The sequence below is a fragment of the Carassius carassius genome, chromosome 7 (genome assembly GCF_963082965.1).
Source record: "Carassius carassius chromosome 7, fCarCar2.1, whole genome shotgun sequence".
NCBI classification, from domain to species: domain Eukaryota; kingdom Metazoa; phylum Chordata; class Actinopteri; order Cypriniformes; family Cyprinidae; genus Carassius; species Carassius carassius.
The window spans coordinates 1458041-1482354 of NC_081761.1; the positions used below are offsets into that span (position 1 = coordinate 1458041).

The 24314-nt window shown below is 36.3% G+C and overlaps 1 protein-coding gene across 7 annotated transcripts in view; it reads right to left on the reverse strand.

Moving 5' to 3' along the window:
- Positions 1 to 6251: 6251 nt before the first annotated feature.
- LOC132143344 (runt-related transcription factor 1-like) overlaps positions 6252 to 24314 on the reverse strand; it is a 52018-nt gene continuing 33955 nt past the window's right edge. For 5 of the 7 annotated variants that reach the window (XM_059553474.1, XM_059553476.1, XM_059553475.1 and 2 more), the window contains 6 exons: positions 22989 to 23245; positions 22006 to 22162; positions 15873 to 15977; positions 14136 to 14303; positions 7885 to 8010; positions 6252 to 7327 (listed from right to left, as the gene is read on the reverse strand). In XM_059553474.1, coding sequence (XP_059409457.1) covers positions 6813 to 7327; positions 7885 to 8010; positions 14136 to 14303; positions 15873 to 15977; positions 22006 to 22162; positions 22989 to 23245 — 1328 coding nt within the window. In that variant the 3' untranslated portion in view covers positions 6252 to 6812. The remainder of the gene's footprint in view (positions 7328 to 7884; positions 8011 to 14135; positions 14304 to 15872; positions 15978 to 22005; positions 22163 to 22988; positions 23246 to 24314) is intronic. The other 2 variants (XM_059553477.1, XM_059553480.1) reach the window with 1 other exon arrangement.

Consider the following 24314-nt stretch of genomic DNA (forward strand, 5'->3'; position numbering starts at 1 on the left):
CGTTTCCTCTCCTCAGTGTGTTTTATTCTGAATCTCCACTAGCGGGGAAGGAACAGTGTAAGCTAAGCGAGAGCGGTTTATCAGTCGTATCTGCAGGCCGCGGGCAGGTCGAGGCTCGTCTCTGTGTGAATTCTTCCTGGGTAGAGAATAGTACACAGACGCATGAGCTTTAAACACTGGCACATGCTCATGAGACCAACCGACCTTGTCAGATCCGCACGAGACGACACACAACAGCTAGAAAAACCAGATGTTCAAGTCAATATGAAATGCCACTTTACTGTCACTCAAACCAAAAAATTCAGAAAGCAGATATAACTTTTAGATATTTTTTTTTACTAGTGGGTGCAGGACACTATAGATCATTGATGTAAGTGAGGGTAGCAAAATAAACTGACATATTATACCCAATAATTCTTCATACAGTGCACTACCGGTAAAAGTAATGGGACCAAAAATTATTCATAAACTTTGACCTGACCGTGTTTTGTCTTTAATTGCTAATGCTACCTTTTTACACCACAGAATGAACAAAATGAAGCACTGTTTGGTAATTGGTTGAGCTAAATTGGCATTATCTTACAGTGTACTTATCAAACTTTCAAAGTTATCTGATACTATCAAGATGAATTTGTTCTGAAACATTTAACTGAGTTCTTGTCATATTGAATGACCATTTTATTAACTATAGTGAATAAACTGTGATAATGTGAGAAATGTTAAAGGGGTCAGAATGAATTTTGGTTTGACTGTATTTCTAAAATATCGTTAAGGGCTTGGTTTCATCCATTCGGAACAGGAAACGTTCTGGCAAGGTTCTCTTAATGTTGTAAACAAATAATGTTTAATTATTCAGTCCAATGTTCTTAAATCATTGTTTATTGTTCATGGAATGTTCTTCTCCATGTTTTTTTTTTAAATGTTACTTCTTGTGACAAGGAACATTCTAAAAAAGTAACTTTAATCTTGTTACGTGGAACATTCTAAAAATGTAACTTTAATCTTGTTACGGGGAACATTCTAAAAAAGTAACTTTAATCTTGTTATGGGGAACATCCTTAAAAAGTAACTTTAATCTTGTTACGGGGAACATTCTAAAAAAAGTAACTTTAATCTTCTTACTGGGAACATTCTAAAAAAGTAACTTTAATCTTGTTACGTGGAACATTCTAAAAAAGTAACTTTAATCTTGTTACGTGGAACATTCTAAAAATGTAACTTTAATCTTGTTACGGGGAACATTCTAAAAAAGTAACTTTAATCTTGTTATGGGGAACATCCTTAAAAAGTAACTTTAATCTTGTTACGGGGAACATTCTAAAAAAAGTAACTTTAATCTTCTTACTGGGAACATTCTAAAAAAGTAACTTTAATCTTGTTACGTGGAACATTCTAAAAATGTAACTTTAATCTTGTTACGGGGAACATTCTAAAAAAGTAACTTTAATCTTGTTACGGGGAACATTCTAAAAAAGTAACTTTAATCTTGTTACGTGGAACATTCTAAAAATGTAACTTCAATCTTGTTACGGGGAACATTCTAAAAAAGTAACTTTAATCTTGTTACGGGGAACATTCTAAAAAAAGTAACTTTAATCTTGTTACGGGGAACATTCTAATAAAGTAACTTTAATCTTGTTACGGGGAACATTCTAAAAAAGTAACTTTAATCTTGTTACGGGGAACATTCTAAAAAAGTAACTTTAATCTTGTTACGGGGAACATCCTAAAAAAGTAACTTTAATCTTGTTACGGGGAACATTCTAAAAAAGTAACTTTAATCTTGTTACGGGGAACATTCTAATAAAGTAACTTTAATCTTGTTACTGGCAACATTAGTAACTTTTATCTTGTTACGGGGAACATTCTAATAAAGTAATTTTAATCTTGTTACGGGGAACATTCTAATAAAGTAACTTTAATCTTGTTACGGGGAACATTCTAAAAAAGGAACTTTAATCTTGTTACGGGGAACATTCTAAAAATGGAACTTTAATATTGTTATGGGGAACATTCTAAAAAAGTAACTTTAATCTTGTTACGGGAAACATTCTAAAAAAAGTAACTTTAATCTTGTTACGGGGAAAATTCTAATAAAGTAACTTTAATCTTGTTACTGGCAACATTAGTAACTTTTATCTTGTTACGGGGAACATTCTAATAAAGTAATTTTAATCTTGTTACGGGGAACATTCTAATAAAGTAACTTTAATCTTGTTACGGGGAACATTCTAAAAAAGGAACTTTAATCTTGTTACGGGGAACATTCTAAAAATGGAATTTTAATATTGTTATGGGGAACATTCTAAAAAAGTAACTTTAATCTTGTTACGGGGAACATTCTAAAAATATAACTTTAATATTGTTATGGGGAACATTCTAAAAAAAGTTACTTTAATCTTGTTACGGGGAACATTCTAAAAATGGCACTTTAATCTTGTTACGGGGAACATTCTAAAAAAGTAACTTTAATCTTGTTACGGGGAACATCCTAAAAAAGTAACTTTAATCTTGTTAAGGGGGAACATTCTAAAAAAGTAACTTTAATCTTGTTACGGGGAACATTCTAAAAAAGTAACTTTAATCTTGTTACAGGGAACATTCTAAAAATGGAACTTTAATATTGTTATGGGGAACATTCTAAAAAAGTAACTTTAATCTGGTTATGGGGAACATTCTAAAAATGGAACTTTAATAGTGTTATGGGGAACATTCTAAAAAAGTAACTTTAATCTTGTTACGGGGAACATTCTAAAAATGGAACTTTAATATTGTTATAGGGAACATTCTTAAAAAGTAACTTTAATCTTGTTATGGGGAACATTCTAAAAAACTAACTTTAATCTTGTTACGGGGAACATTCTAAAAATGGAACTTTAATCTTGTTACTGGGAACATTCTAAAAAAGTAACTTTAATCTTGTTACGGGGAAAATTCTAAAAAAGTAACTTTAATCTTGTTACGGGGAACATTCTAAAAATGGAACTTTAATATTGTTATGGGGAACATTCTAAAAAAGTAACTCATCTTGTTACGGGGAACATTCTAAAAATGGAACTTTAATATTGTTATGGGGAACATATTAAAAAAGTAACTTTAATCTTGTTACGGGGAACATTCTAAAAATGGAACTTTAATATTGTTATGGGGAACATTCTAAAAAAGTATCTTTAATCTTGTTATGGGGAACATTCTAAAAATGGAACTTTAATATTGTTATGGGGAACATTCTAAAAAAGTAACTAATCTTATTACGGGGAACCTTCTAAAAAAGTAACTTTAATCTTGTTACGGGGAACATTCTAAAAATGTAACTTTAATCTTGTTACGGGGAACATTCTAAAAAAGTAACTAATCTTGTTACGGGGAACATTCTAAAAAAGTAACTAATCTTGTTACGGGGAACATTCTAAAAAAGTAACTTTAATCTTGTTACGGGGAACATTCTAAAAAAGTAACTAATCTTGTTATGGGGAACATTCTAAAAAAGTAACTAATCTTGTTACGGGGAACATTCTAAAAATGTAACTTTAATCTTGTTATGGGGAACATTCTAAAAAAGTAACTAATCTTGTTACGGGGAACATTCTAAAAAAGTAACTTTAATCTTGTTACGGGGAACATTCTAAAAAAGTAACTTTAATCTTGTTACGGGGAACATTCTAAAAAAGTAACTTTAATATTGTTACGGGGAACATTCTAAAAAAGTAACTAATCTTGTTACGGGGAACATTCTAAAAATGGAACTTTAATATTGTTACGGGGAACATTCTAAAAAAGTAACTAATCTTGTTACGGGGAACATTCTAAAAATGGAACTTTAATATTGTTACGGAGAACATTCTAAAAAAGTAACTTTAGTACTAAAATATATACACCTGTATCTATTTGCTCGAAATAAACTTTACTAAAAGAAAATATAAAAATATAATTTTAATTAAGTTTAGTTATTTAGTTATCTTGATGTACTAAAATAACTCTACAATAAAAACTGAACATTAAAAAGCTGCTAAAAATTAAACACAATTTCTAAAATTGTAACTAAAAATACAATGAAGATATACAAATTAAAACAATCAAAATAAGAATAAAAACTATGATACTAAATGATGCTAAAATAACTGATTTATTACCATATTGCTGCTGTATTTTGTTATTATTATTATGTTTCTTACGTTAACGTTTTTACCTACTATTTATACACAACCGAAGCAGCTGACCAGGTTTTACTGTGCATGTGACAAATAAAAATCTTGAATCTTGATTGCTTGGTTAAAACTCCAAATGTTCGATCAGTCATTCACAAAAAGGTGTATGCAATTTGAGCCAGTTTTGATTTCATGTTGGCCTTAAAACAATATTCGTGAGTGCTTCAGTATCACTTTCTAAAGGAAACTGGAGTTTTGCTTGCCTGTGCAAAAATCTGTCTGAAATTGCAATGGACTCTTTAAGATTAAAAAAGTACATGGTATTCAATTTTTTGTACCAGGTACTATGATAACTGGATAACTTACCGTGCATGTACTTTAGTGTGTGAGGTCCATGTTGTGTGAATGTAATGATGAACTACAGTAGGATACCATCAGGGTAGATTATTACAAAAGCTGAAAACACCACTAATAAGAAAGAAACACAGCACACATGATTTAGAAATAAGCAGTTTCTTCACAACAAAGAAATGTTGACAAAAGGAAAAAATGAAGCTGCATTTCAAAAGGTTTTGTGGAAGTTGAGAACCGTGTTGAGTGTGTGAGTCTTTTACAATCTATTTACACAAAAATCAGGTCCATGATTCTTCCATCTCCCATCCAGCAAAGCGTGACACGAGTGCATCAGTCAGAAAGCTTGAATTGGCTGTAAATCTAGCGGAGAGAACGAGCGTGAAAGGCAGTGATTGGGCGAAGTCTCGTAAACCTGGAAATGTAAAGAGTCAGAAGTCTGCTGAAGCTCTTAAGAGCAGGGCTTCGCTTTCTTCACTTCAACTACAGTGAAACTCACTGAGCATCTGTCGACACATTCACACCATTCAATCGTGAACGGATCACATTTGGATTCTTCATTGTGGATCAGTTTAAAAGTATTAGACCTGAAACAGACTCTACACAAGTTCAACACAAACAAGATCAATTTGTCATGCATCGTTACATTAAGAAATGAGTAAGAATGCACAAGATTGTAGACGGACATTAGAGTAAATCGTATTTAACTAAACATAAAATGCATTATAGATATTTTATTATTTAAATTCATGGGATATAGCATTATATTTATGCAATGTTAATTTGCACCTGTCGTCTTTTTGATGTTAATTATTTTATGAAGTGTCTGATAATTGAAGCAAAATGTATCTAAATATTTAATTATTGAATTATCATCAGAATAAACAAAAGCAAGAAATATAGCAATAAGTAATCATTAGGGTATAATAAAAATAATAAAATGCATTATTCATATTTCATTTTATTATACCATATTTATGCAAAGTCTAGATAGTTGCAAATATATTTTCTCTTTGTTTGGTGGAACTGTTATTCTTACATGCATTTATGAACACTAAAATTGTGTTAATTTCCTTGCGTTTGAGAACTTTCATAGAGTCTGTTTCCGGCCTTGAGTTTTTTTGTTTTTTGACATTAAACATATCTGGCACTGATGAACAAAGTTGTACAGTGATGACAAGACAGACAACAGTAATAATAATAACAATAACAATAATATTAATAACAACAATACAAACTATCCACAACTTTAAAAAACAAACGAGTCTCATGCTGCGCTGTGAATAAAAAAAGTCCATCCGTCGAGTCCAATCAGACGCCCAGGGCCGGATTTACCTCTTATGGTGACATAGGCGAATCACATTTTTGGGCCCCACTTCCCTATTAATATAATAATATCACCCCAGCGAACTAAAATATTTTGCCATTGATATGCATTGATGTCTCTACTACTAATAGCGAATGTGTAAGTTTAACTGCTTCAAGAACTTTACTACTGAGAAATTTCATGTAAACTAATTTATTCATAAACGGGGCATCGCTGATAATAATGTTCTATTCACTGATCTCTGCGTGTGAGAGCGAGTGCGTGTCTGTACTGTGACACCGTGATTTCCGTACATAAAAAGGTGGGAAACATGGAAATGGTTTGTCATTTTTTAGCCTATTATTTGTTATATGTGACCCTGGAGCACAAAACCAGTCTTAAGTGTCAACTTTTTCAAAACTGAGATTAATACATCATCTGAAAATCATCTTTAAAGTTGTTCAAATTAATTTTACCAATGCATATTACTAATCAAAAATTAAGTTTTGATATATTAACAGTAGGATATTTACAAAATATCTTCACTGGACATGATCTTTACTTAATATCCTAATGATTTTTGGCATAAAAGGAAAATCTATAATTTTGACCCATACAATGTATTTTTGGCTATTGCTACAGATACACCCCAGAGACTGGATTTGTACTCCAGGGTCACATACTGTATGTGCACAATAGCATTCATAAGTAGCACAGGTATATTTGCAGCAATAGCCAAAAATACATTGTATGGGTCAAAATCATAGATTTTCCTGTTTATGCCAAAAATCATTATTTATTCAGCTTTTAAATGATGCATAAATCTCTATTTCAAAATTATGACTGGTTTTTGTGGACTGAGTCACATTCGTCTTCTGGGTTCTGGTTCTTTTACTGTTGTAGATAGCTCATCGTATAACAAAAATATGATATATCTCTTCGTTGTGTTTGGGTCTCCCTGGACGAGCAAGTGTAAATCCGGCCCTGCCTCCTTGGTCAAGCGAGCATCAATATGGCCTCCAGACGGCTTCCACCGAGAGGCTGGTTGGCGAACTGCTGTGGCTTCCCTCGGCCTCCACTAGGACCTCGCTCTGATTGGGCAGCGAGGGGTGCAGGAGGGCAGAGCCTGTGGAGGCGTTGGTGCAGGGCGGTAAGATGCGGGGGGGCGAGCGCTCTCCTCCTCCTCCTCCGGCCGGCATCATGGAGAACTGGTAGGATCCAGCGGCGCTGCTGTAGTACAGGTGATACGGGGACGAGCCGGGCTGGAAGTGGCCGGCCTGAGCCTGCGAGGAGCCCGCAGGGTACGCCGGGGGTAAGTACGTGTGATAGCGGCCTGCCGGGCTGCTCATGGCCGACATGCCGATACCGATGGCGCTGGTGACGGGTGTGGGTGTGTATGTGAACGCTCCGGTGGGGTACGGCACCCGCGGGTCTGAGAAACGGCCGTCTGGGAGCGAGGGCAGCGACGGGAAGGAACGCTCCAGACTCATGCGAGGGTCAGTGAACGCCGTCAGATCTGGACCTGCAGGAACACAAAGGAATGGTTATACAGTTAAAAAATACTCTATAAAAAGTCTATGCAGAGTCAGAGAGCTCACGGATTTCAAGAATAATTTATGTTGTGAAGACGAACGAAGATCTGACATGTTTTGAACAACATGAGGGTGAGTACTCAATGACAGAATTTTCATTTTTGGATGAACTGATACTTTAAAGACAGGCAAAAATGAGTTAGTATTCGTCATTTAGTAAGAGTTCAGAGCTGAAAATGAATGTGGAGCAGCTCATATCATTTGATGAGAAATGTTTAGAGTTCATATTGAGATCTGAAACTTTAGAGGAGATGCGTGTGAGATTACTAGGGTCTTTTTGTCTGCAGAAACATCAAATTATTGTGCAAAACAGGGATATAATTGTTAACTAAAACAAAGTATATTTTTGTATGGAAATAAAATGTGAACGTAAAACATAAAACACATAATCATTGGAGTACAAGGAAAAAATGAAGTATAATTTTGATCGATAAAACTGGTCACAGAGAGTACAGAATAAGAGTCCCTGCATAATGGAGGAACTCACAGTGTATAGTGCTGCGGCTGGGAGAGATGGGTGTGCTGGGGTGAACCGCTGGGGTGGAGATGGGACCCAGGTAAGGGTACGACTGCTCATACGACCAGGACGGAGACGTCTGCATCTGCCTAGAGTCTGGAAACAAACATTCATATTCAATAAGTGACTTTGTGACCACTCCATTGCACTAGCAAATCCAAGAAATACACTCAAACGTACAGACATATTATTAATGGCTACTGATAACACACACACACACACACGTTTTATGCATTACAGTTTTTCTGTCCAGTAAACACACGTTCACATCCCTTAAAAACAGTAAAGTGTTGGTATCAGATGATAATATACTGTAATAAATGATTGCCCTTATTTAATCACAGTAAAATTTTGAAATATTATTACTATTCAAAACAGCTGTTTTCTATGTGAATATGTGTTAACATATCATTTATTTCTGTGATGCACAGCTGTATTTCCAGCATCATTCCTCCAGTCTTCAGTGTCACATGATCTTTAGAAATCATGAAAATATGATTATTTGCTGCTCAAGAAACATTTCTGATTATTATCAATGTTGAAATGTCGTGCTGCCCAGTATTTGAGTGGAAACTGATACATTTTATTTTACAGGATTCATAGATGAATAGAAAGTTCTTAAGAACAGTGTTTATTTGAAATAAAAAAATTAGTAACATTATTAATACATGTCTTTACTGTCACTTTTGATCAATTTAATGCGTCCTTGCTGAATAAAAGTATTAATTTCTTTTAAATGCTTTTGAATGGCAGGGTACACACCAATCAGAATCAGTAGAGTATTAAAAAAAGATCTCTAATGAAGACAAACGTGAGGACGATGAATAATGGAGTGAGAGGAGCAGGAGGAGGAGAAGACATTCTCTCTGTATGAGTCTCTCTCTCCTCGAGGTTTAATAAACTCTCGCCGATCGCCTGCAGACTTCCAGACAGAAGGAGAGGGAGAGCCATCAGAGAGGAAGCAAATTATGCACAGCAGCCAAAGAGTGTGCGGCCCGTTTCAAGTGCAGCCAGAGCACGGCCCACTGCCAGGCCTCCCAGAATCCCCCTCTTCTCCCCAAACTCAGGGCTGGTGATCTGGAGCAGGAGTCACACATGGCTGGGTGGGTGGCTGGAGGCGGATTCAGCATCCGGTGCGAGCGGGACTCATGTTTTACTGGGCTCACACACACACACACACACACACACACACGCACACACACACACACACACACACACACACACGCACACACACACACACACACGCACGCACACACACACACACACACACGCACACACACGCACGCACACGCACACACAAACACACACACACACACGCACGCACACACAAACACACACACACACACACACACACACACACACACACACACACACACACACACACACACACACGCACACACACACACACACACACACACACACACGCACATAGGTTTCTATTCACTGATCTCTGCGTGTGAGAGCGAGTGTGTGTCTGAAATTAATAAAACTAAATAAATATTTAAAACGAAATAAATATAAAGCTATGTATTTATATATATATTAGTGCTGGGCAATTATTAATTGCATACAAAATAAAAGTTTTTGTGTACATGATCTATGTGTGTGTACTGTGTATATTTATTATGTATATATAAATACACACACATGCATTTATATATATATATATATATAAGAAAATAAATATGTTATTATTATTTATTCAATATAATTATATATTATATAAATTATATGAATATAAATATATACAGGTAAATATATGTACATATTTTCTAAATATATACCATATGTGTGTGTTTTAATATATACGTACATAAAAATATACACAGCACACACACATATATCAACAAAAACTTTAATTTTGGATGCAATTAATCATTAATCAAATTAAGCTAAAAATAAATAAAATAAAATTATATATATATATATTTCTTTTTTTTTTTAAATGGCAAAAACATTAAAATGGCAACAAACTGAAATTCAAATATAAAAATGAAAATATAAAATTAAAATCTACATAAATAATATGAAAGGTATATTAGTACTAAAATAAAAGGAACCTGTCCGTATGAATTTATATGCGCTATATTCCAGTTATACAATAGGTTTGTGTAAAATAGACTGATATTTAAATCTCCCTAACCTCTTTATCATATATTTAAATCTGTTTCTTTGATGCATTATGCAGATTTGATTATTAAACTGATCAATGGCAATCAGAGCAGCTCTACTAAATGCTTTCTGTCATCCATTGAAAAATGAACAGCATATGGGTTAAGAAAATAATTTCTAGATAGGAAGCGAGAAGAGCCAACTTGGGAATGTGTTCCTGTAATGACTGGAAACACATATTTTAGAAGTGGCTTTAAAATAATTTCCCTAAGAAGAATTCATTGGGATTGTCTGAGGTTCGATTTGTGAAATGATCAAAGTTGTGAATGTTTTAACCGAAGTCTCAGTTATCAGACAGCAGACTTTCCAGCTTCTAAAATCCCCTTCAGCCAGTTCCATTCACTCCCATTCATCCACTTTCGGAAAACTACTGGGAAAAATCTAATCATCTGAGGACATTCGAGAAGTTTGGCTGTGAGTTTGTTCATGTTACATTGTTCTAGTGATCTGAGACCAAAAATAAAAATAAAAAACCTACAGAAGTGGCCGTTACACCAAAAGTTTCCAAATTAACAGTATTATTACATATCAGAATAAAAGCTTAAACTAAAATACAATTAGAAATGTAACTGAGAAAATATAAACTATAGCTAAAACTGAAATGAAAAATTATCTTTTTTTTCTTTTATGCCAAAAATCATTAGGATATTAAGTAAAGATCCTGTTCCAAGAAGATGTTTTATAAATTTCCTACTGTAACCTATTATTTTTGATTAGTAATATGCATTGATAAGAACTTCATTTGAACAACTTTAAAGATGATTTTCTCAATATTTAGATGTTTTTGCACCCCTCAGATTCCAGATTCTCAAATAGTTGCATCTCGGCCAAATATTGTCCTCCTAACAAATCTTACATCAATGGAAAAGCTTATTTATTCAGCTTTCAGATAATTCATAAATCTCAATGTCTGGTTTTGTGGTCCATGGGTCACATATACTGTAGGGATTAACTAAAATTAGAAAAAAAAGAGAAACAAATACAACAAACTTTTCTAATCTAAGCACACTTTAGGTTGAGCTACAAAAGCAGATGCACATTTAAGTAAATGCACATCCTCAATTCTGCAGACCGCAGATCTGGTCCAAACACGGACACATCGGGCCCATGTGAGCAGCTGCTTTTGATTTCCATGGTTTGAAAAGAGAAGTAGCAACGAAGGAGAGAAAAAGAGTGCCCTAGAATGACTTAATAACGGTTTCCGCTGGTCGTAATCCCACTGCTATTTCTGGCCGGCAGGAAACATGCAGGCCTTTCATCACTCCATCATCAGTTCGGCCGACGTTTCTTAGAAAATCGTTTTGTGGAAATCAAAACGGTCACTAGTTGTCATGCAGATCTGTAAAATGATTTTTTAAATGACTTTTAAATGCACACTTTGGTGATTTAGGAAGACTGGTACCAGCCCTAACATCATTAATTAAAATGGCCTTATTTTCATGAATAAAATCAAACGGCGCTAGATTTGGTTGCAGTTTGAATGAGGGATTTTCACACAAGCTTGCTTCCTGTCAAACACGTCTCACTTCTTCTTTTCTGCGTTCTGCTTCCTCCTCGCTACGCATTTGCAAGGTGCTCGTCTTTCTGTCGTTCTCTCTCTCACACACCTTTCTCCCATCTGCACCCATGAAGGGGAAGAGAAACTGAGAGGATGTGAGTATTTCGGAGCGGGAGGTCTGTGTTTACAGATTGGGAAATGTTTTAAACGACGCATGAAAAGCAGAAGTGCTGCAGAAGCCAAACTTAGAGCTGTAATCGGTCGATTTCTCAGAAGATGGCTCTGAATATATACACTACTGTTCCAAAGACTGAAAGAAAGTATTGCTTTTGTTCATCAAGGATTAAACTGACAGTAAAGACATGTATAATGTTACAAAAGATAAATGCTGCTCTTTTGAGCTTTCTATTCATCTGTGAATCCTGAAAAATACATTTCATCACGGTTTCCACAAAAACATTGAGCAGCATGATTGTTTTCAGCATTGATAATAATCAAAATGTTTCTCGAGCAGTAAATCATCATATTATTCTGATTTCTGCATCACAGAAATAAATTACATGTAACTATATATTCACACAGAAAACAGATGTTTTAAATCACAATATTATGTTCTATTTTTACCTGTATTTTTCATAAAATAAAATGCAGCCTTAGTGAGCAGAAGAGACTTAAAACACAGAACTCCATCTGGCTGTTTTCAATGCAAAATACTAATTCTGTGTGAATGCCGCTTATTCATAACTGAAATTATAATCAAATGACCAGAAATGTTTATTAAATATTGAATAAGTGCTTCACACAAGACATCACACTTTTGAGTGGTGAAAATCTGCAGGAATAATGTGTATGCTGTAAAGTGTTCAGACTGTGTGAATATCACTGCACTGATTTAATTGAAGCAAACGTGTATTTCAAACATTCTTCTGTACAAATGTTAAAGTCTGGCTTCTCTGTAGTATGAAACAAAAGAAATGATGAAAGAGCAAAAACACATTTGTGCCCCCCACGAGGCTTTTGATTGTAAACTTTCCCTTCTACTGTGTGTGTGTGTGTGTGTGTGTGTGTGTGTGTGTGTGGCGGCACGCTCTGGCATGCTTGTCTAAGCTCCAATCAAAGAAGGCCTTGTTCGCTGTATTTGTTATGTCTGAATGTCTGATGATGTGTGATGTGTCCCCACTTCCCCCCGTCACCTGCCAGGAACAAGCAGAACCAAAAACAACATGCTGCACACACACACACACACACACACACACACTTCCTTTCACTAACCCTGAACTATTACACACTAATGCAAAAGCATAACACGAGCGTTTGCAGGAAATTCTGATTGATTTTATGAACTGTTCCTATTCCAGCAAAGCAATTAATATGATTTTTACTACTGACTCTAATGAGGTCAGTGATGCCTAGAATTATCTATTGACGGATTATAAGGGGTGAAGGACTACGAAACGAAATGAATAGAATAGAAATGAATAGAAATTAAACAAAATGAAACAGAATAGTTGGGTTTCCCAAATGGGTTTGAGAGGGAACTACAGAAAGTTTTCTATTTTCTATTCTTTTCTTTTTTCTGTTTTTGATTTATGTTTATTTCTATTTTTATTATATTTTATAATATAAATTTATATTCTAACTTATTTAAAATATTCTTAGATTTTAGTAAATAAAGTAAATAAAATAAAATAATAAAAACTTACCCAGGAAATTAAAAAAGTTTGGGAATGCCTGGAATATAAATAAATTGAACTGAAGAACACAATAAAAATTAATTTAACGGTCTGTACCTTTAATAATGATTCTAATGAGTCTTTAGTAAACTCCTCTACAATAGAATAGAACGGAATAGAATAGAATAGTCTGCCGTCAGTAGAAGAGCAGAACACAGAATAGAATAGAAAAGCAAAAAAATATAAAGACAAAAGATGGAATTGAATAGAACTAACAAACAGTTCTGCCCATTGAAGAGTAGAATATAGAACAGAAAAAGACAAAACAGAAGGGAATAGAATGGAATTAAATATAACTGAATAGAACTGACAAACATGTTTGTCCTCATTAGAAGAGTAGAACAGAGCAGAATAGAAGACAGATAGAACAGCAGAACAGAATTTAATAGAATGGAATTGAATAGAACTAACAAATGGCTCTGCTCACAGCAGAAGAGTAGAATATAGAATAGAGCTTGACAGAACTACAAAACAGAATGGAATGGAATTGAATACAATTAACAATCAGCTCTGCCCTCGGCAGAAAAGTAGAATACAGAATAGAACAGGACAAAACTGAAGGGAATAGAATATAATTTAATAGAACTGAACAATATTGACAATCAGTTCTTCCCTCAGTAGAAGAGTATAATATAGAATAGAATAAGACAGAACAGAATGGAATTGACTAGAATAACAAACAGGACTTCATTTAGTAGAAGAGTAGAATAGAATATAGGACAGAATGGAATTGAATAGAGCTAACAAACAGGTCTGCTCTCGAGTTGCTCTGTGATGTAGATGTGCGTGAGGGACAGAGTTTTTGCAGTCTAACTCACCGGAAATCTGGCTGTGGGCGGAGCTGCTGAAGGGGGGCGTGTTGAGGGCGGGGCGGGGGTTGGGGGCGGGGCCATGGTGTGGACTGCACCGCATGGCACTTCGTCGCAATTGTTCAGAGAAAGCTAACGCGCCTGGCTTTACTGCTTCATCCGGCTTCTGTCGGTGGCCTGGACACACACACACACACACACACACACACACACACAGAATGGAGATGAGAGAGAACGATTTAGTTACTCACTGTCCATTAACACAATCAAAGCCATTTAAACACACACACACCCACACACAACATGCACACCATGATCTGACCACACACACACTTCTGTACATCTCCTAATCTACATCTAATGATGCTGATTGAGCATGCCATTGCTCCAGTAGGGGGCGCTGTGGTGTCTGATGTGTGTGTGAGTGTGTGAGTCGCTCTGACCTCACACATAGAGCACGGTGGGATTAATGATCACAGGCGATGAGAGAAAAAGGCAAATGGAAAAGACGAGGTCGCAGCTGTGTGAAACCATCAGCCGCACTCATCCGCGCAGGCGTCTGCGCACGCGAGGAAAGGAAGTCCTGCTGAAATCAGAGAGCGTGTCTGAACGCTTTGAAGACGAGGCCAGTGCATCCCGCCAGATAGACCCAGAATATGTGGGGTGGCGCCGTCTGACAGATTCCCGACCGGAATAACGGACCAACGGGGAATAGAGCCACCAACACGAGAGCACAGCGTGATACACACTCATATAAAGACATGCTATTAAAACACACTCACACACACACACACACACACACACACACTGTACACTAGTCTGACCAATGTGATTCAGAGACATACCAATACAAATAATTTGTGGAAAGATAACTCAATATTAATGCAAGTCCTGGTACTTTAATAAAAATACACGTAATAATAATAATAATAATTTAATGCATATTAATTTTTTTTAAGTATTTGTTATAATTATTAAATTATTATTCAAAATTTAATTACTACTACTACTACTAAGAATAATAATAATGTAATATACTAAATTCAAGTATAAATACATTAAAAATAATAATTATTAATAATTATTAATAATTTTATAAAATTGTTTAAAAATGAAAATCTTAAGAAACAATACATGTTATAAATTATTATTATTATTAAACCTTAAAAATAATATCATTAAAAGATAAAAAATTATGCAAAAACACATTTTTCACTGTTTTCATTGTCAATATTAATATCAGCCATGTCTTCTTTCCTGTTTCATTTGTCAAGAATTATTTTAAATAAAAACATTCCACTAACAAAAATGAACACAGGATTTCTTCACCATACCTTGAATACCGTCTAATACACATGGTAAAAACATTCAGTACAGTAGTATTTACATCAGATACCATCACTGTATTATGTACTGGCTTGTACAGTAACTGGCATAAAAAGTTTCCTGTGAACCAACAAACTAATCAAACACAAACCTCACTCGTTACTTGACAAACTGACTGAAATCACAGAAGAGACAAAACGAAACCCATCCTGGTCACCAACAGCCAAACCACATCAGACACAAACACATGCACCGCTTTAATTCACTGTTTTACACTGATCAAAGACAGTGATAACGAACATTACAGTACAAACACAAGCTGGCAGTTCATATATGACATGTATCTCCTCAAAAAGCATGTGTGAATATGTACTATTTAATATTTTTATTTATATGTAAATACAATGCATGGTAACTCACGTCGTGGTTCTCGGGGTCCGTCCACAGTGATCTTTATGGCTCTCTGATACGTGGCCACCTGAGGAGGGTTTGTGAAGACGGTGATGGTGAGAGTGAAACTCTTGCCTGAGAAACACAGACAAGCAGATCAGAAATTCAGCATTTGCAGAATATATCTAGCATGTTTTCTGAGATGCATACATTTAAAGGAGTGTAACACACACAGTAAGAGAGACGAGACCGAGTGCACATGTATTTCTGGATGAAGACATTATGGCTGATCTATCTGATGGACGGCTGTCATCATAAGTGCTCGTGTCACAATAAAGACTCCATGATCAGACACAGAAGGGGATTTAAAGTCGTCTTTGTTGTGTCCTTAAACAGAGACAGTTCAGAGAGCACAGGAGAGACTCTGGCCAAACAGCACATTATGTGACCGAGTCCCCAAATAAACAGAGGACACATGGACCAGTGCAAAGTCAGAAATAATACAGAGAGGAGCTGCGGCTCAAAGACGGACAGATTTCACATGCACTGAGACACAAATATACATGCTTACAAATAAAAACAACCAAAAAAGGTGAAAGTCATAAAATCAGCCAAGATTGCATTTCCCTCCAAAGTCGAAAGAAAAATATATGGAACTAATTTTTTAGGACATTTATGATTGTTTGCAATTGGTATAATTTTTACATTTCACAGCCTGATTTTTAACACCTTAATGCAAAAAGTCTTCAACTGTATACTGTAATGCCAAAAAACATGCACACACACACACACAAAAAAACAAGCATACACATTATTGGGTGATATTTTTTAATTATTACTTTGATTTATAATAATTTTATTTAACCCATTGTTTTTAAGTAATAAAAGGCAGCATTTATCAAAAATACAGTATAAATTGTTAAATATTATTATGATTTTAAACTGCTATTTGCTAACTGAATATCTGTTAAAATGTAATTAATCGCTGTGATCAAAGTTGTATTTTCAGCATCATTCCTCCAGTCTTCAGTGATCTTCAGAAATCATTCTAATATGATGATTTGCTGCTCAAGAAACATTTCTGATTCTTATCAATGTTAAAAACAGGTGTTCTGCACAATATTTTTGAGGAAATGCTGATGCATTATAGTTTTTACAGTCACTTTTGGTCATCTGAATGCGTTGTTGCAGAATAAAGGTATTCATTTCCTAAAATAAAAACAATAAAAAAGGGTGTGCATCACAAACACACTTGACTTGCGTTTTTTTAACGTTTTTGGATAATTGTCATTTAGTTGTCACTGTTATCAAATTAGGTGAAATTTTGTGAAACAAGTACTAGCTCCTAAAGAGTCTTGAAAAATAATTCAAAACTGCTTTAAAAATACCAAATGCCCTAAAAGTCAGTGTTTATATTAATTCACTCAAGCCGCTCTTGCTATGACTCAACAAACGCATTCAAACCATAATGAGATGCACGGTTTCATAATGAGCTGTTTCTACTGTACTGACTGACATTATGAGGCGAAACGTGCACATGTGCCAAACGACACAATTCGATTTGACTATGAGGATTATGCGAGCTGTACCCACAATTCCTGATGCCTTCACCTGTCACTCATCGCTATGATGATAAGATGGACCCCAGGGAGGCGAACGCTTACGTGCCAACAGCGGGTTTGAGTTACACGCCACTAACGGGCACAAGCTCGCCAGCCAAAGCAAGGTACAGTTACACACACACGCACTGCTCGCTATTCAGCCAGAAAAATGGAGCTGGGAAAAACTCCAATCTGTTCCCCAAAATCTGACAAACTACGAGGCCTGACCACACACATATGCACAGATGTGCGGCGCACACACAAACACGGGCCGCGCCAAAGATCAGCGCTCGAGTGCGATGCCAGGTGCTATTCTGAGCACAGTCACTGTGACAACACCGATCCACTTCTGTCTGCAATGATCTCACACACAAACATCACATCCTGGAAAACACACTTATAACTCTGTAACACTGAGCTAACACTCTGCTTCTACAACTAAACGTTCAGAGTAATCAGTTTATCAAAAAAGTACCATGATACTTTGCATGTTAAAACCATGCATGTGTCAAATTATGGCATGACTATGCATTTAGACAACTGAATACAATAATATGATAATTACAGTAATATGTGTTTGGACATACAGTGAGGTGGTCTTTGAGGTACCTTTGAGAACCGCATAAATACCATAGTAAACAGCCACTACTGTGGTAATATTATATATACAGTACTTAATGGTTCTTTATCATGGCATTTCTATGGAGCGCCGAAGTTCTAACATGGACACATCCAAAAAATTATGGTAGTACCATGGCACTTCTAGTGTAAGAGTATAGCCTTATAAATCATCAGTACCATGATATGTGTATTAAAGTACCATGGTTTTACCTTGATAAAAAAAAAGCACCGCAGTAAAAAAAAGCAGCATATTACCATTATATTACCATATATATATATATATATATATTTATATATATATAATACCATATTACCATGTTTTTGGAAATGGTACATGTAGATATGGATATGGTAAATACAATATTATGATATATGAATACAGTAATCATTTAGTAGCATGGTAAGTGTTAAATAACATCTATACAGTTTTTTTACACTAAAATTCATGAACCATGGTATTACTTTGGTACTTTTTTAGGACATGATGCCATGGTATTACTAATTACCAACAAAGGACCAACTATCTGATACCATGGTACTGCCACAAAGTTCCTTGGAGGATCATTTAAATACCATAGCAATCGTTCATGTTTTTTGGAAATGGTGCCATGGTGTTTCTTTGAAGTTTCTTTGAGTCCAGTGATAATACCATGGCATCTGAACCCAGTACCATGGTAATACCATGTTTTCGGACATGGAGCATGGTATTAGCATGGTGTTATTTTAAGTATCATGTAAACACCATAGTGCATGTCAAAATCATCTGAAACCATGGTACTTCCACATGTATATGACTGGTTTTTAAACATTTACATTACCCTGGTATACAGTATATGGCAATAATAGTACTATTTTGTACAACCCGAATTCCGGAAAAGTTGGGACGTTTTTTAAATTTTTTATAAAATGAAAACTAAAAGACTTTCAAATCACATGAGCCAATATTTTATTCACAATAGAACATAGATAACATAGCAAATGTTTAAACTGAGAAAGTTTACAATTTTATGCACAAAATGAGCTCATTTCTATTTTGATTTCTGCTACAGGTCTCAAAATAGTTGGGACGGGGCATGTTTACCATGGTGTAGCATCTCCTTTTCTTTTCAAAACAGTTTGAAGACGTCTGGGCATTGAGGCTATGAGTTGCTGGAGTTTTGCTGTTGGAATTTGGTCCCATTCTTGCCTTATATAGATTTCCAGCTGCTGAAGAGTTCGTGGTCGTCTTTGACGTATTTTTCGTTTAATGATGCGCCAAATGTTCTCTATAGGTGAAAGATCTGGACTGCAGGCAGGCCAGGTTAGCACCCGGACTCTTCTACGACGAAGCCATGCTGTTGTTATAGCTGCAGTATGTGGTTTTGCATTGTCCTGCTGAAATAAACAAGGCCTTCCCTGAAATAGACGTTGTTTGGAGGGAAGCATATGTTGCTCTAAAACCTTTATATACCTTTCAGCATTCACAGAGCCTTCCAAAACATGCAAGCTGCCCATACAGTATGCACTTATGCACCCCCATACCATCAGAGAACTGAACGCTGATAACATGCTGGAAGGTCTCCCTCCTCTTTAGCCCAGAGGACACGGCATCCGTGATTTACAACAAGAATGTCAAATTTGGACTCGTCTGACCATAAAACACTATTACACTTTGAAATAGTCCAATTTAAATGAGCCTTGGCCCACAGGACACAACGGCGCTTCTGGACCATGTTCACATATGGCTTCCTTTTTGCATGATAGAGCTTTAGTTGGCATCTGCTGATGGCACGGCGGATTGTGTTTACCGACAGTGGTTTCTGAAAGTATTCCTGGGCCCATTTAGTAATGTCATTGACACAATCATGCCGATGAGTGATGCAGTGTCGTCTGAGAGCCCGAAGACCACGGGCATCCAATAAAGGTCTCCGGCCTTGTCCCTTACGCACAGAGATTTCTCCAGTTTCTCTGAATCTTTTGATGATGTTATGCACTGTAGATGATGAGATTTGCAAAGCCTTTGCAATTTGACGTTGAGGAACATTGTTTTTAAAGTTTTCCACAATTTTTTTACGCAGTCTTTCACAGATTGGAGAGCCTCTGCCCATCTTTACTTCTGAGAGACTCTGCTTCTCTAAGACAAAGCTTTTATAGCTAATCATGTTACAGACCTGATATCAATTAACTTAATTAATCACTAGATGTTCTCCCAGCTGAATCTTTTCAAAACTGCTTGCTTTTTTAGCCATTTGTTGCCCCCGTGCCAACTTTTTTGAGACCTGTAGCAGGCATTAAATTTTAAATGAGCTAATTAAGTGTATAAAAGTGTAAAATTTCTCAGTTTAAACATTTGCTACGTTATCTATGTTCTATTGTGAATAAAATATTGGCTCATGTGATTTGAAATTCCTTTAGTTTTCCATTTTATTAAAATTTAAAAAACGTCCCAACTTTTCCGGAATTCGGGTTGTATATGAATTCTCAAGAAATATAAATGCAAAACACTGACTCATCTGTTCCTGTGTAACACACTCATCACAAAACCTTCTGCACTAACACACACACACACACACACTCTCATACACACTGTGGTTCAGTGGTTTAGCGTCTGGATGGGAGACGTTCTGTCTGAGAGGCTCAATGCCCAAACAGGGAGGAAGTGTAGAGCGTTTCTCAAGGGGACGTCCCTACATGTGTGCGTGTGTGATGTGGGGGAATTTGTTTATAATTTGTTTATATGTGTCTGTTTTTTAGAGCACTGTACGGTGTGTTGGTGTGCATGGGCAAGTCAAACTCACAAAGCAAGAAACTTTATACATTTTGTACATATAAATGTGCCTGAAGACATCAAGTGAATCACAATGCTGCGAAAACATGGATGGATGGTCTTTGTTGTCTTATCTACTTGTCTGAATAATACAGAGAATTACATTAGTTACATTTATCCCTTACTTAACATGCTCTTACTGTTTTTTCTCAATCTGCACTCTTTTCCGGCACTAAACCTAATCACTTCCATCGTAGCAGACCGCAGCTGCTCTTGGTGCTCTCAAACATCGCGTTGCTCAGATAAACAACAGTCTGTGAGGATGTGCATGTCTGAAATGCACTGAAAAGCAAGACTTTCATGCAGTAAAATGGACAAATATGTTTTGTTTAACAATCTTGACTAAACATTTATGCTTTTCTTTGTACACAAACTCAGTTTCCATTTTCAATGCATGCATTTTGTGTTCAAACCATGCAAGCACACCTGTTGCAAACATAGACTTTGTGCCTCTATTATGCTGTGTTCAAATGATGATGCAGACAAAAGAGAGCAGGACAAAAGGAGTGTGTATGCATCCATATATTTAACACAGGCCCGGACATGTAGGTTAAAAGCTGTGGTGTTAGCATTGAGGGGTATATCAGCAAAATCACATCGGGCCTTGAATAGAGCCCTGCGGGACCCCTCGTTTTTCCAGAAGCCAGTCATTTGTTGACTAACTACTCTGTCATTATGGAAGCTGGACGATTCATACATCATAAATACAGTAAGAAGTCACTCCTCATTTTCTCAAAAGTCACATTTTGGTTGCTTTAAACATCTAAAATACAAGCCACAAAAATCGCTCTGTGACCACAGCAGTTCGATAATCAGACGGTGGTACAAAGGACTGGATGAATAGCAAGTATATATAAAGCGTTGTGATTTAAATAGATAAGATCTGCATTATTTGACTGCACTGGCCACACGCCACAGGAAGTGAAAGCGGCAGGTAACAGTCTGCACTGACGTGTGTGAGTTCTATTTCAAAACACACATGAACACACACATTTAATCAAGCATGTACACAAGTAGACACTGGCATTAAAATATCTCCGTCACGGCTCAGTGGTGAGTCTACATCAACTGTTTCCTCTTCTCAAACATGTGTATGTCTAGGTGAGGAGCACTTTAAGCATTATATGCATTTTACCTCGTCCGCTGCGGCCAACGAATCGCAGGTCATTAAAACGAGCCACTTGATTCTTGATGGCAGCTGTGGCATTGCGGAGTTCGGCAGAGTAATTCTCATCATTACCGGCCATCACTGTGACCAGAGTGCCATCAGGGATGTCACCGAGGGCAACCACCTGTCAAGCAATGAATAAAGAAGATATGTAAGACACATTTAAGCCTTTGTCAAAACTGCATTTTAAAAACAAGCGAGTTAACAAAAAGATAAAGTAGGACGAATAATGAAGAAGACGAAAACAATAAAAAAACATAATATTAGCAATATGATAAAACTATATAAGATTTTATATATATATATATATATATATATATATATATATACTTCAACTACTGTTTTTTTTATTTATGTATCTATGTATTAATTCCTTTATTTTTAGCAATCTTATTGACCCCAAACTTTTGAAGACTTACTAAAAGATCTTATTTAATTACTCTATCACTGAGCAAAAACATTGGACAGAGGGTAAAAAAAAACAAAAAACCAAACAACATTCAAATCCTCGTTACAGTCCTGCATTACATCTACTTGTGTATTATCTCCACATCTAAACTAAATGAGAAGGTTATTTGCATATTAACTGTAAATGTCAGCACATTCTTCAGCTCTTTGTTTCAGAGCACACACATGCCGCACAGCACTACGCTCTGGTTTTGGCAAGACTGGGTGGTTCGCATTTTTACCGTCATTTGCCAAATGCGGACGATGATGAAAGTTTTTGCGGTCACCCGTGACAACAGGAGATTAACAACAATTACTGACGCTTCCCGCCAAATCATTAGCTTAATTAAGGATGTGCATTGAAAAAGGCTAATGTCCGATTGTAAGATTTTAAAAACATCCTCAAGCCTGGAAAAAAAATGCATGCGTGGTTCTTCATAATGCATAATATTATTAAACCATAAGATGTCATTCACAGATACCAGGGGTTTGTGGTCAGGTACCTTGAAGGCGATGGGCAGCGTCTTGTTGCAGCGCCAGTGTGTTGGCAGGACGGAGCAGAGGAAGTTGGGGCTGTCGGTGCGCACCAGCTCTCCTGGGTGGTCGGAAAGCACCTCCACCATGTTCCGGTCAGCCATGCGCAGTTTGCCCATCAGGGCGGCGCCGTTGCTCTCCTGAGCCCCCAGGGGCAACCCCTCATTCATCTTCCCCGAGCTCAGGGTGGTCGAGGGAGGCGTGAAGCGTCGCCCAGGCGCAGGTTCTGAAACGCAAAAGTGCATTAGGCCTTTCACTCAACTCAACGACAGAAAATGTAAAAAGTCTACAATTTGGCAAAAATTATATCTGATACATTTCATGAAATGATGAGTTACAGATCTAAAATCAGCAACAGCTGATTCTATTGATATGCACACCTGTTACCACACTTCTATATTAATGCACCAAGGGTTGCCTTTCTTGCCACTGTATTACTACGCAAAATAATTCTAGTAAAATGAATAATTATTTTTTAAACACTGTTATCTTGTAGCAGGCCTACTGTGATTTTACTTTAAGTTGGGCCAAAAAAAAAAAACACTATAGTAAAATCACTGTAATGCATAGTCACAATAAGAAAAGTGCAAAAAATGCATAAAACAAACCATCACTTTCACATGTTAATTAAGTAAATCTCAGATGTTGCATAACTTGCCACTGGATTACTAAGCAGAGTAATAATTTCTAGTAAAATCATTTATTTATTAAACACTAGTGTCTTAAAAGCACTAAGACACTTTTGGACTTATATTACAGTCATTTTACTTTGAACTGGGCCACTAAAACACTACTTAAACATAGTTAAATCACCATAATGCATGGCTTCCCTTATTTACATCCTTTGACTCCATTGTTACTTTACTGCACAATATGTCGTCATCTGCAGCTGTGCTCAGAGTAAGCTTCTGTCTTTTAGTTTTTGTCATGCACAAAATACTACATTTTTAAAAAACACTTTTCCAAGGAGCTTCTGGTGCTGTTACCCCGGTTGACTTCTGTGCCAGAGCCCATGGCTCTGCCAACCACAATCATTCGGCCAACCACAATCGATGCCACAAGAGTGCAGTTACACGTTACAGCGCTGCGCACAGAGTGCCACTGCAGTATCTCCAAACCCACCGCCCAATATCAACAGACAGAGTAGCTACATCAGGCTAAAACTGGAGTTTGATGATGGCTGTTTGGGGTGAGGGAGATGAGGTGTAGAAAACACAGATTTGCATTTGCAGACAGAACAGCACACATTCCGGAAGCCATGCACTTACACACAGGGTCCAGACATATGAGAATTT